The following is a 14620-nucleotide window of genomic DNA, read 5'->3' as shown; positions in this document are numbered from 1 at the left end:
CACCTGCGTCTGAGCGTAGGTTATGGGGTGAAATGTGAGTCACAAAAACATCAATCCAAGACAGCTCTTCATCTAAAGGTGTAAACTTGTAACAAGTCTTGCTGGCACTACTTCAAGACAAGCAATGAATATCTGCCAGTGAGATGAGCTAGTTTACTGTTAGACTATGATCAGCCTTCATTAGAGAAAAACAGTGTAGAACAATAGCCATGAATACATTAAAAAAAAAAAAAGTTTTGTGTATTCAATTTAAAATTTGCGTTCATGGAAAGAAATCGTTATTTGTGACTATTTTCTCCATACCTTTATTTCAATAAATCCTTTAACCTTTTAATATTTATCGATCTTGGTACTGATCCTTCATACGCTGAAAGAAAGCCAAATGCTACTGAACTAGGACAGTTTCTCAAATACTGATCCTTGGTTCTCGATGATTAGCACTGTGTTCCTGGAGAAAACCTTGCAGTGAAAATGGGTGCATGCAGGTTCAAGGACACTCACACATTCTGGATGGGATCCCATCCTTGTACTGTTAACAGGAATTTAGAGAGAACATTAAGTGAGACTGAATGCATCCCCTTGTAAGGCGAGCACAGGTGGCATCTTAAATAGCTACAGATGAAAAATGTACAAACAGTTTCAAAGCACGAGCACTGCCAACTTCTAGAGAATTTAGAAAAACATAATGTTGGCAACATGTCATTGCATATTTCTTATCCTCAACTATTGGGCATCAGTTTACATTAAGCCATCAAGGCATGACAGGCAGCGATGTGCTCAGTTATCTGTAATGTTTAGAATTGTAAAGCTTTTCCAGATCTTAGGCAATTCACTTACCCCCAAATATAAATAAAACAAGTAATAACCGTAAAAGCTCTCTATGACTGACCAGCAATGCATGTTGACTCACATAGCCCCCCTCTCAAAGGTCCGACAATTTACACAAGCCTGGCCTGCCCTTCTGTTTTGACAATTGCTCGCTGCTGCAATTATTTTTAATGTGGTGAGTTTTATTAAAAGCTGCTATGAGATAAAGGAGCTCTATGAGGGACTGATAACAGTTTTTCACATTTGTTTGGCCAAGTGATGTTTTTTTATAGTTGCTGTTTTTAACTGATAGTATGTGTTTATTTCTATATGTTATTTGTGTATATTATGTGATGCTTTTATGTGTTTTAAGTTAACCGAATAAAGCCGCTATTGAAGTTAAAAATTGACTCAAATACAAATATGCACTCTATTTTCTCCCTTCTACATTTTAAACATGAAATAGTAGTGGCAAAGGTCCGCCTTCACTCCCATCTATTTATTACATTGTGTGGTTTTCTTCTCATCCAGAACTGCAATAAAATATTGAAAATTCTCTGCGCGTTTAGAATGGTACAGAGGGGACAGTTATTTGTTGGAACAGCAGTACTAATACTGCTCCTAAATACAACTGAGGTATCAGAGGAGTTATGATTCCACGCCTACCAAGTTACCAGTTTTTATTAGATGGTTAGATACCAGGGTACAACAAGTTGTGTGGAATTTATGTAAATGAAGTGACAAGTAAAGGTACAGTGCACGCTGCGATTTTCCCCTTCAACCCTCCAGCTGATATATCTTAAAATATAACAGTGCCTGCCCCAGTGTACTTACAACCAAAAGTTAAAACCAACCTCAATCTCTGTTTGTAGGAGTCCTCATCACCATCATCTGGGCATTTAGTGATTCTACCCTGCTTCGCAACAGTCTCCACTTCATCCTCGGAGCTTGGGAAATAGTCGTCATCCACAATCTCCTTCTTGGGATCTTTCTTCAGAGTTTTCCTTGGGCTTTTCTTGGGTGTTTTCTTTTGAGGCAATGGTTTAAGTTCATAGTCGGAGTGCTCTGCATCCTGCAGGGCTTCCTCCTCCTCGCTCCCCTCCTCCGGATCAAATATTTCCTCATCTGGCATGTACTCAGAGCCATCACTATTGACGCCATCATCAAATACCTCCTTGTGTGTCTCAATTAGATTTTGCCCCTTCTTTGATACGCCCATATTGGCCCTGATTTTATTAGTGTTGACCATAAGCTTGTGCAGATGTTTTTTCAAGCGCTTATCCTTATGAGACAATGGTTCACTCTCCTTGTGTTTTAGCTTCTGATCTGGGAGTTGGGGCTGTCCAGACATCTTGACCTGGCCCATCGTCTTCATCTTTCCCTTCTTTATGGTATATTTCTTTCGGTTTGCCATCATCTCAGCTTGGTCATTGAGATATTTTTCAAAATCAGATGTATCATTCAGCATTAATTTACGAGGCGCCTTCTCTGGAATTTTTGTTCCAAATGGGGTCATCTGGCCAGTGCGAATAAGTGCTTCCCACTCAGACTCCTGAGATGGCATCAGCATACTGCCCAAAGATGAAGGGCCCGACTCTGAGAACAACAAAACATCACAATTAGCACACACTCATTGGGCAGTATTAGCAGCATGTAAAGGGAAGAACAGCCTACCTAAAAACAATATATATCACAGGTTAACATTTAATAAACACTGTCTCATTACCAGAGAAATCAGAGTAAGGGCTCTTTAACATTGGCACCAACATGCTGGCAAAAAAATTAAAAAAATGTTGAAAACCCCAAATAAAAACATCAGATTTCTGGTGAGAATTTTGTGAGAGATCATCAACAACAAGACTCACTATTAGCAGATTAAGTGATGGGCTACTGGGAATACCCACAGAGAACCATCCGAGGAACATTGAAGATCATTACAAAATGAGGACAAAATGCAGAAAACAAGATGTAGTTAGAATTTTTTTTATATATTTATGAAAATGGGTATGGATTCATAAGAATGGAAGAGCAAACTCTAAAAATGGGGCATGGTTGATAAGCACAGAGAAAATAATTTTCAAAACAAAACACCACAGACTCGCACAAAGTGGGGAGTTCTTAAAACAAGAGACTTCTGGTTCATGCAAAATGAGGGACTCTGGGAACAACATACTTGATCTAGATTACCACGTGTCCATTTTTTTTAAATTTCTTTTTATTATAAATCAGAATACAAGGTTCACACTGTTGTATACAATGGAGCATAGAAGGTACATCATTCAGAATCCAAAACACTTTGCAAAATACCAGAGAATATGTCATCAAAACCTTTATGGTGCTTTTGTGTCCACTGCACCGCTGAGAGAAAACTCCTCCCCACCATTAATTTCCATTCTCAGGACTCCTCTGAAGGTCCCCCTCAACTGCCTCCAACCGGACATCACCCAATCTCCCCATATTTTCTCCCATTCCGCCCCTCCCCAAGACTCCCAGTAGGAACCATTTAGGGTCTAGAGGTATTTCTAGTCCGGTGGTCTGGGACATCTCTTGGGCTATGCTGGACCACTATTCCCGCATCAAGGGACATTCACAAAGCATGTATATGAATGTGCTTTCTGCATTACAGCCCTCAAGCATAGTAGGTTCACCGCCCTGACAATTTTGTGTAGCGGCGGACTAGAGTAGTACGATCTATGTAGGATTTTTAACTGAACTAGTCTGAACCTAGCCCTGATGGCTATTTGCCAGGGGCCTCTGAGAGCCTCCACCCAATCATCATCTTCTATATGTCCCAGGGCGGCATCCCAAGCCTCCCTCAATTTACTCAGCAGGTCTGGGGAAGTAATTTCCTGCAAATCACTGAGATTCCTTTTTTTGGGGGAAGAGGTTCTAATAGGACCCTATCTTCAAGGGGGGGAAGCCTCCGGCAGCTGATCCCCTTCCTGGATAGGCCTACTCAGGGCATGCCCCAGCTGCAAGTATTGGTAGTATTCAGTGGTCGCTGAAGTGTATTCCTCCCTAAGCGTCTCAAAACTGATGAATGCCTGCCCCCTCCACACATCTCCCAGGTGTTCAATTCCTATCAGCTCCCACTTCTAAAACCCCTGCAAACCTCGTACTTCTGCAAGTTTGTCACTATGCCATAGAGAGGAGAGGTGGGTGAGTTTCCCTGCCCACCCCAGGTATTTGTTTGCTTCTTTCTAAGCTCTAACTGCCACCCTCGTATGGTGTGGCAGGGTTTGTTCACACCTAGTATCATGCAGCCCCTTTCCATCATATGCCTATCAGATCTGTATGCTGTAGCCTGCCAGTCTGTGAACACCAATTCATTGACTATGAGAAGGTGGGACGTCCAGTAATATTTTTGGATGTCCCGAATTGCTATTCCCCCGTCATAGACCTCCTTCTGCAGCTTGGCCAGGGCAATCCTAGGAGCACTCTGGCTCCAGAGGAGCCTGTGTACCTCCGAGTCTATGGTGCTAAAGATTTCCAGTGGGATATTGCAAGGCGTGTTCTGCATGACGGATGAGAGTCTCTGCAGGCTCATCATTTTATCGAGAGCTGTCTTACCCATGAGGGTCAGTGGGAGGCCGTGCCAATGGGTGACGCCCCCCTTGAGTTTTTCCCCTTTGAGTTAAGTTCCTCCTCAGGAATTCCTGGGGGTTTCTAGTTATGTATATGCCCAAGTAGCAAAATCGTAATCCTGAGCAAGACGAGGCCTCTCCCTCAAGAGGGGTAAGACCACAGACTTCAAAAGTTCATAGTCATGTGTCATTATAATTTGACAATTTAGAGCACACCTGTCTTTTTCAAAGAGGGAGGGCAGGGGACAAAATTCAAGCAAATGCTGGTTAGACATTGGCTTGATGTTTGGGAGATATATTCAACATTTACCACTAAAGGAAGGAGCAGTCCAGTTTACATTAGCCTGTAGAAACAACCTTTCTTCAATAGCCTCCCCATTTCTAGACAAGGATTCCCTTTAACAGTTATAAATCTGTCTTCAATACAAATTCATAAAAGATCAAGATAGAAAGTGCTCCAGTCTGGTTCAGGCAAAATACAACCAGACATTGGAAATGTTATGTGTTGCTTGGGAGTGGTCACCAAAGTGTTTGTAGCTCCAGTTACTTAACAGCCCAAACTCCCTTGGCTACAACATTTATTCACTCTCCAAACTGATGGGATGGGTATATCACACTTAAAAGAAGCAATCAGACTTGACTAGCTGCTCTCTTAAAGTATTAGCTGATTGTTTATAAATCCAACTTCCCAGTTTCTTCAATTTAGAACTCAAACTAAACTACTTTAAATCTGCTGCACAGACCAGGTAAATACCTTAAAGCAATTGAGACTAGCATTCCTACTCATCTTTGTATGCATTTTTTCACATAGTGTCCTGGAAATGTACTCAACTGCAGAAAGGATGCCTCTTAGGTTTATATCTGATGTATCATTAATAATGAATTGCTGGAGACCTAAAGTATAGGCTGAAATATAACCTAACTCTTCTGGGGATTTGGTTGATGCCCACAAAGTCTCAGTTCAAGTTACTGATGCTTCAAGTAGGTGGTTCATTTCCTCTACCACAGAGGACAAACAAATATTTGAAAATCACCTACAACTGAAGGATTCAGTCCTGTGGCAAAGGAATAAGGTCCCAGGAAAGACTGTTCATGTCAACACACCTGCAAAAGGCTTGTCTCTAAATCAAGACATGGTATAAGGGTGTGAAGTCATGAAGTATGAGAGCATAGTTAGTAGTGCCAAGAGCATTCTGAATGGTTCTGTTCACTTGTGATTAGCACCCTAGAACTTGGTGAGAATGTATATGCCGTCATCAACGAAAAGTAATATATGCCGTCATCAATGGAAAGTAATGTGCCATGTGCTACACCTGGGAAAAAGGCCCCCGGTTGGTCCGCAGTGCAATTGATCTAGAGGAAGATCATGCAGACTTTATGCAGGCCAGCTACAGAACACTTTCTTACGTAGACAATTTTCCTACAGCTTGTATGATGTGGCATGAACTAGACAAGAAAGAGCGGACAAAAAGGAAAATGTTTATTTAATAATGTGATTGAGTCTACAAAGTGTGGGGCTCAGTTCAAACCCCCACAAAAAGGACCTGATGTTGATCGTGCTAGGCCCACAAACGAATAGTTGGGGACGATTAGTCAGATTCCATTACATACTACAGAAGCCAATTGGAAACAGGAATATCAGAGTAGTATTTAGGACAAGCACTGGAAAGTTTCAAGTAGACCTTGGGGAGGTACATGTGTATTTCCAGTACCAGCTGAGAAGAACTCTTTTCTAATAAGTAACTTACGAGATAAGCTGTCTAGATTGTGCTATAGGAACCCATAAGCACTGCATTAAAGAGAAATGCACAGGAATATTAGAACAATGCTTCAGGCACTTACAACAGCTGGCAAGGTAATGTTGATATTATGTGGGCTTAGTCAGCCACGATTCTCAACTGTTTCTGATGTATGGCACCAAGACTGTCACTTTTGTGGATCTATTAAAGCACTAGTCTCTGTTGAGGTGTAATGTACCATCTGTGCAAGATTCAACATGGCCCTCCAACACCCAAGACTTTAAGCTCAATGCAGTGATAAGAAGGCCAGGGAGAATGGAGTGTCCAGCCAAAGGAGGATAAAAAAACAACATATAGGTTTGGGAAGAAAATGAGTGGTAAACCATGTGTTTAGTCCAGTACTGTCCTCAACTGGACTTCATGGTTGTGCATGGTAACCATTCCTTAGAGCACAAGGTTATTTAGGGCATTTAGGGTTCACTTCTCTCCAGAGGTAGAAATGCTCCCCTTGCTCAGGTACTGCATGATTCTGCACAGAATTGAACTGCCTCTCTTTAAGATCATCCATCCCACTAGTATCCTTTATGTTTTTCAGAACTCATTATTAAGCTGATTTACTGGTTTGGTTCTTTTTCTATTTTTGCTCCTTGGTTTTCTTTCCCACCAACCTTCTTCTCCCTTTCTAAGCATTCTATTCTTGGCTAATGTTGTCTTGTTCATCTTTAGCCCAACTGGCCATTATTCTCAGGTAACAGAAACCTGGTTATATGCAATTATGTTTCATTTATCTTCTTTTGTTACAGGTTTTGAAGTAAGAAAATATTTCCAATATTTGCTTGCATGCTTCTCCATAAGTGGATACACCTGTTTAAACTATAAAAAAAATGAAGCTTAAAAAAGAAAGGGAGGTGCATCTCCACACTAAAACTAATATTTAAGAATGATATACAGTACTAGCATTAAGTACTAACTACCACATCACATAGATATTTCACACTGAACTTGCAACAAGCATTAAAATAGCACATAACTAAGCTTGATGTTAACATTCCCTCTATGTACATATTTCACCCTAAAGGAGGGCAGGTTGCCGAGCTTTGGCCCCAGAGTGGATACATATCTGACAAATAAGGTTCCATTTTTTTTAGTCATTGCCTATGTTGTAACAACTGTGCATTCAAATATGCTAATTGCCTGATTCTTTTTCCAATGTACAAAAAATTAATTAGAATAAGAAAAGCCTTTAATTTTCAAATGAATCCTGTAATCATTTTTCTCTTTCATCTAACCCCATGTTGGACAGATCTCATCAAGATAAAATTAGACATGCTTTTGAGCACTGTATTGTGATCTTCTATATATATAAAAAAGAAAGAGGTACTAGATAACATTATGGAACTGGCTTGCGGGAACGAGGAGGAAAAGGTGGTGATAGGAAGAATTTGATTCTGCAAAGAGAGATCAGTTAAAACCACCCTGTTCAGACTTTGGGCCAGATGCATGAAGCATTTAACCCCGATTGAGACCAGTAAAATGCTTTTTGCCATGTACAAAACCCAAAATTCGACTCAGCATTAGGAAGGGGTTGTTTAGGGGGTCCCTTCCAAATACGAATTACACTGGTGTATATGAACGTTTGTGAAAGGAATGCATAGCAAAACATTCACAGATTACCACCAATTTCAAATTGGTGGCCCATTCACATCCCATAGGAGACCCTTTGTGTATGGGGGCGCTAACATTTTTCCAGAGCAGGCAGTGGTCCCACAGACCACTGTCTACTCTTAAAAAATGAAAACAAAAGTTTTCATTTTTTTCAGTTTGAAATGCATACCATTTTCCTTCTAGGAAAAAGGGCTGCATTTAAAAAAAAAATGTTTTATTTAAAAAGCTGCCATAGCTATGGTGGTCTGCTGAACATGTGAGTGACGGCCATTCCCAATGGGTTGCAAATTGTGACCTGCCTCATGAATATTATTGAGGCAAGTCCCTTGCAATCCATTTGGGAATCGCAAACAGTGTCTCAGACAGAGTTGCACATCACAGTTTGCGAGTCGCCAAAAACCGCAATCTGCGAGTCGCCAAAAACCGCAATCCGTGAGAGGCAAAATCTGACAGCCATACATCTGGCACTTTGTTCTCTACATGTTCCTTTTGGGAAGGGTTGGCATCAATATACAGCACTTAGCTCTCCGCATGAAACAGGAGGAGAAGTCTTTGTAGGTCATGTCAGACAGCCATGCCTGCAACTGAATTTCCAGAGCCGCTGTTTAAGAGTATGAAGTTGGAGTGAACTTTAGCTAAACATTATCTCTGGACTGGTCAAGCCAAGATCTCAAGCACTCTATGTCATTAGTATATGACACTTTCAGGTAGAGTTAGAATTAAAATGTTCTGCAATGTTAAAAGCCATTGACATGCCAAAGAGGGTTAAGAGGCTAGTTTAATTAGTCGTTGACCGATACGGTGTCATCAGCTATCTGAATCCTGGAGGTTCCAGTATTGCATTTCCCTCATCACTTTTTCACTGACTCTAGAGCTGATGCCCACCTTTTTTTCTATTCACCAAGACCCCTTGACCCTCCCTCAAGCATTCTTGATCCTTCTTTCATGCTGGTACTTGATCACTTCTAAGTGGTTATTGGGTAGAATGAGTGTTAGCCGTCATTGGCTACCATCTGAAACATACCTTCAACCTCAATTTCATCCTCCAGGTCCTCAGCCAAACTACCGGGCTCCGCTTCACCTAGGATGGTTTGCAGATGTCGCTGCTTAGCTTTGATCTTCTTGAGCTGTTGCTCCTTGAAAGTCAAGAATAAAAAGTGAAAAGGAAATTATAAAAGCTACACGACAACTGTTCCATCGAAAAAATACAATGCAACAGATACTAAAATAGGAAATTCATAAGACTGACTCTAAAATTAGTCATACACACAGTTTCAATGATCAGCTGTTACAGAAGCAAAATCCGTCATCCTACAGTGCTCCTTATAAAGGAAGTATGAACAAAAAAACTGCTACAAAGTACTCTAATGGACAAAGGAATGAGATGGGTTTTGTCTGCAATTTAGCAACTTCACAAGTAAGAAGAGGTATTAAAGTAGAGCAAATGGAGAAAAGAAGGGTGAAAAGCAACTGGAAGCTTGAGCCAAGGACTGGGAGAAGCAACAGCGCAGCAGTGGGCGTGGTCGAGGTAGGGAGGTGTGCAACTCCAATAAGATCAGTAAGCTAAAGGGGAAGAAAGGACAAACAAAGACTTGATGACTAGAAAGAAGATTTGCATTCGCAACATGCAAAACTTCACAGGTATTCCAATGCAGAAGCAATACAAAGTAACAAGACTGAAGCAAGAAGGTCCAAGGATAAGCCAAACTTTAAAGCAACATGGGCTGTATGCAGAGGGGAGCATGGGGGAGACCTAGACATGAGAAATCCTGGCTATTCTCAATGTCAAATGCCCCACTATGCCTGTCAACAGCAGGAACGAAACAGCAGACCAGAAAGAGGGGGTAGATGGAGAAGTGGTGATATTCTGCCAATGCCACACAAAGACATGGGAACATGCAGCCTTACAATAAACTCACAAGAAGAAGTTGTCTTTCAGAATTCTCAGGGTAAAGTTTAAAATAGAAAGATGCAGAGAAGTTCAAACTAAGCTAACAAAAATTTGGATATCTGGAGAACATCTACAGAGGTGGCCATCTCACATGATACACGAACACAAGAAATAGCAATGACAATAACATTGGTCTATTTGTACATACAACTTTTTTCCTCAAACCTCACTAAGGGACAGAGAACAAGTACCAAAAGAGAATTACCAGTGGAAGCTTCCCTGCTTTAAAGAACACCCCGCATGGAGGCCAGCACGTGGGAATGATCCTCAATTTATCTTTCTCACAGATTAGGTGCAGCATAGCTTAAGTAGTGAAAGCATCCTTTGCTCCCGCTCACCAAAAAAGGCACAGACTACTCACCGGCATCACCAGTTTAAACGTCACTCCCTCACAAAACAAATTTAAAAAGGGTATCAGTAGCTCTATATTTACTGGGACACAGAACATTTACTACATGGGCAAACATAATATGAGTTACAGTCCCTCATGGAGTAGGTATAGAACAGAATCAGAAGCCTCAAGCTGTCTTGCATTACATAACTGGAATACCATGGCATCATCACTGCAAGCTCCTACAACACAATGTACAGCATGAGACAGGTACAAGTGAGGTAACTGCCAGATGACTGTGAAGTCGGAGCTGGAGGCAGAGTGTGTAAGTGCTCAATGGGACATTTCACGCCCCATGGAGGTAGAAAGACATGGGGAAGGAGGCAGAGAAGAGAAAGCAGAGAACTGGCAACCTCCATCCAAACCTGCACTTTGTAGGTATTCGTATGCAACGCAAGGACACTGCCACCATTCTTCCTTCTACAGAAACTCTTACACCTGTTGAAGCAGATATGCTAATTAAGAGAATTATTAATGATGTATATGTGTTTACTAATAAGAAATGCGTAGAGAAATTAATCATAGAGAAAATAATGTGCCCTCGGGGTGTGATCATCATGTGTATTAATAGAACTGAAACTGTAAGAAATAATTAAAATATATGAGAAAATTGTAATAATATGTCATAATGAGATGTATAACCTATGTTTTGCATTAATTAGTAGTGCTAAATTAGCTGAACTTAAGATCTAGTCTTCTTAGGCCTCACACATGAAGAGCTGAAATACTGAACGCTTTGCAAGGGACTGGATGCATGAACTGTCCCTGAACCGTCCGATGTTAAAGTTGCTTAGCTCGAATTTTCTGCAATGTACCAGCAGACAGGAGATAATGAAGACAATTTGATAAAATTATGTGTAGAGTAGGCTAAATGTACTTTCCCAGGACTTGAACAATGAAGGCACTGACTGAAGAGGAACATGCAACAATTTCGATACCTGAAGAGCCGGATGATGAGGATATGGTAAAGTGGACCAATCCGCATCTTGCGAACAAACTAATATTAAAATTCGTAAATTCTGTAAACAAATACCATAGGTAAAAGTCATATCTGCTGACTGACTGACTGACCAATTAGAAATTAGGGGGATGGACTGGGAGACCCTAATAAAAAATCACGACAAGGGGCTAAAATTTTAGATGCGGGGAGAGAATTGATGACGTCAGGAGACGCTGTCCGAGGTGCTGACATTGGACTCATACTCTGTGGCTGACTAATTGATGACCTGAAGACGAAGACTGACTTCTTGCTGATCCATCCTGGATAGGTAGCTATGAAAATGTGACTGATGATTTTTATGCCTTTCTTCTAGATACCAACTGCGCTGATTATAGAAATTCTCATTTAGATAGATTTTTTCAAATTAATGTTTTCTCTAAAAGGTTTTTTGCATGAAGACCCACATGCTGATGCTAATCTTGGTTAGGTAGGCTGCTAAGGGTGACGTTCACAGTGACAAATGACTGCCGAACTTACTTGCTGAACTTCGCTATTAATGCTGGTATTCTTAGTTTATGAAATTGCATTGTTGCATATGTTTCCTTCAAGTGATGATGTTTTCTATTAATGAATTAATAAATTGAGTGGATTGAATAAAGATTGAACTAACAGATGATTTTTAATTGTAATCAATACGGAAATAAAATTGTTTAACTCATTACTGAGTTGTGATTATTCATGTGTAGATGGTTTTAAGCTGTTTTCCATAGAATGTTTCTTGATTATTGATGTTAGCCATCGATTCAGTGGTCACTGCATGACTAGAATACTCCATGCGATTCAAAAGGTTAATCGACCTATACGCGTCCCCTTGTAAGTTTACTTACTAAGAACCAGCCGCGCTAGCACACCTAAAGGGCTGTTTGATAGTATGGCTAAGACAGCAAGATGGCCAAGAAATCATTTGCATACCAAAGGTCAGTCCACACTGCAACAATGCATGCTTCTCTGTGCAGGTCTGTCAATAAAAGCTCTTCTTCAACAGTGTAAGTGTATTTGATAGCGTGTGAGGATTTTGTGAGGAACACACTAGCTACTCCCTGCTGAGCAGTTCATTTCAGAAAGGTACACTAATAACTTCCAGCTAAGTGAAGCAAACACGTAACTGTATAATGTTCCTGCAGCGAACCAGGTTGGGAACTCTGAAATATAAAGCAGAACTTGCAACGCCTCAGCTTATATGTTTGGAATAGCTTTGTTATATGCATACTAGCTGCCACTCTAGCCATAATCTGTTTAACAATTTAAAAACAAAGTATTCATGTTTTTAAGGTCTACAGTGTGCTCTGGATGGAGTCATGCACATTTTCCACCCTGTGATCTAGAAAAAAGTGCAAAGGGCGGAAAGTATAACTCTCTGGTAATCCAAGGGACTCATTCACCCTGAGTAATCTGAGTGCATTTGCTACAAGCCTAGGTAATGGGAGGGATACGATAGTCTCAGTTTGAGACCATGGTTGTGAACGAGAATTATCAAGCACAACAGAAGAGGTTATGTGCAACACGCATGTTGAGGGCATTAACTGATCGTTCTCTGAAACTTGACAGATGTTCTACTTTACTCTGTCAAACTAAAGCCTGGTAATGAATTACACAAACACACTGTGCCATAATCAGTCTGCTTCATCTCAAAGTACTGCCTGTACATATGCATTTTATGTGTGAGGCTACTTTGAGGTGTGTTGACAGAATCCATAACATTCCACGTTTGCATGTATATATATACATCAATGTAACAAGTGACATTTGACAGAACAACGCATTCCTGAGGTCTGGAGAATGCGGAGTCTCTGCTTAATTAAGTCATGGTTTCCTACACCTGAATCCAGGTTTTGTGCATTCTTACAGTGCTCTTGCCCTGCAGAAACCCCCCCCAAGGGTCTCACTGAAAATGTATTGGAGAATGGAGCAGCAGATTACCAGTGCAAAAATGTTAGATAATAATTATTTCCTTTCCCTAGGAATCTGCAGAAAATTCTTACCTAAAAGAAGAACAGTAAGATGGTAGTCGAGAGCATGACTTTGGTGTTCGTGATCGAACACTATACCCTGAGGATGGCATCTGCATGCAGGTTAATCATGGCAGTGAAGAATGCCACTTTTAGAAAACGTCTGACAACTTATCCTTTCATCCTTTAACCTTCAATATTGTCCCAAGAACCAAATGCAAGAACAATGATTTTAATATCTGTGCATTATACAAAATAGCAAATCAGCTTAATACATCCAGAAAACTCTTTGGAGAAGTTACATAGGCTTTAATTTGAGATTCAAAATATGGTTTCTTTGGTAGAAGGATGACTCAATTGCACCTGCATTTACAGATGCAGTGCAGGAGACCATTTTTTTGGAGACTTGACTTCTCTCAGCATTTTCAACTGGTGATGACACTTTTACAACTGACAGCCAAGAAACAATATTAGATAAAAACGTTTTGGATGCTGTTACGGCTGTTTTACAGTTAGTAATGGGGTTTCTGCTTGGCTAGGGCATGCACCTAAGCCAGGCACAACAAACTTACGGCGGTCAGGGCGAGGGAGTTACACACCCAAGATAACCCCTGGTAGCTTGGCACGAGCAGGCAGACTTATTCCAGAGGCAATGTGTAAAGAGATTGCACAACACACACAGCAAATGTGACGCAATAAATGCACCACAAAGGAAACACAACACCCAATATATAAAAAAAATTTAAAAAAACACTGTATTTCATAAAACATAATTAGACTAAGAACGACGTGTCAGAAACACCCTGCTACCAAAGCAGTTGTCAGATATGTTGTCATTACCACTAAAAATGCACATCATAGTAAACGCATTATCAGGAATGCCAGGACATCCTCATGATGCACATAGAACTAAACATTCCCATTAGGCACATGTCAGACCCCAAAAACTTCACATAGAAAGAAACATTCCCCTTAGGGCAAATCATCATTATCACCAATATAAATGTTCATTGCAGGAGAACATTTCCTTCGGGCAAATGTTGTATAACCACATTCCCCTCCTACCACAGAGCGCCCAGGCCCTGAAACTATGCTGGTTACTCTCAACACGACAAGTACGACATATCCTAGGAGTTAGGTCCTGAAGAATGCAACAGGCATAGTAGGGGGACAACTGCCGTAGGGCAAGGGAAATTACAGCACAAATCACCAACAACCTCTTTTATAAGGGGCTCCCAGAGCTCCTGTTGCACAAGTTACATCCATTATCGAGGTCTCTCCTCTCCATGTGGAGCCTCCTCCCTTGGTAAATAAAGCCAAGTGCAGTAACTGGTGCTGCTGTCTGGGTTACTGCCATACTGTTTATAGGTGATTAGGGGTGGGGCACATCCCCTTTCCACATTAGCGAGGTGACCTCTCGGGTTCCCTGTTGGTGTCCGCCCCACAATGACCACTCCCCAGCTCCCTTACTAGGAGAGCTACAGTACTGACGAGGAGCATCCTGGCTCTGCAGTGTGAAGCCCCGCACTACCTC

At 41.0% G+C, this 14620-nt stretch overlaps 1 protein-coding gene across 3 annotated transcripts in view; it reads right to left on the bottom strand.

Moving 5' to 3' along the window:
• ERCC6 (ERCC excision repair 6, chromatin remodeling factor) overlaps positions 1-14620 on the bottom strand; it is a 208535-nt gene that overhangs the window by 182959 nt on the left and 10956 nt on the right. For all 3 annotated transcript variants that reach the window (XM_069240869.1, XM_069240870.1, XM_069240871.1), the window contains exons 4-5: positions 8820-8931; positions 1662-2403 (exon numbers count right to left, since the gene is read on the bottom strand). In XM_069240869.1, the coding sequence (XP_069096970.1) occupies positions 1662-2403; positions 8820-8931 (854 nt within the window). The remainder of the gene's footprint in view (positions 1-1661; positions 2404-8819; positions 8932-14620) is intronic.

Source organism: Pleurodeles waltl, chromosome 6, assembly GCF_031143425.1.
Source record: "Pleurodeles waltl isolate 20211129_DDA chromosome 6, aPleWal1.hap1.20221129, whole genome shotgun sequence".
Lineage (NCBI taxonomy): Eukaryota > Metazoa > Chordata > Amphibia > Caudata > Salamandridae > Pleurodeles > Pleurodeles waltl.
Note: the sequence above shows the minus strand (reverse complement) of the source record. Positions and strands in the feature narration are given on the sequence as shown.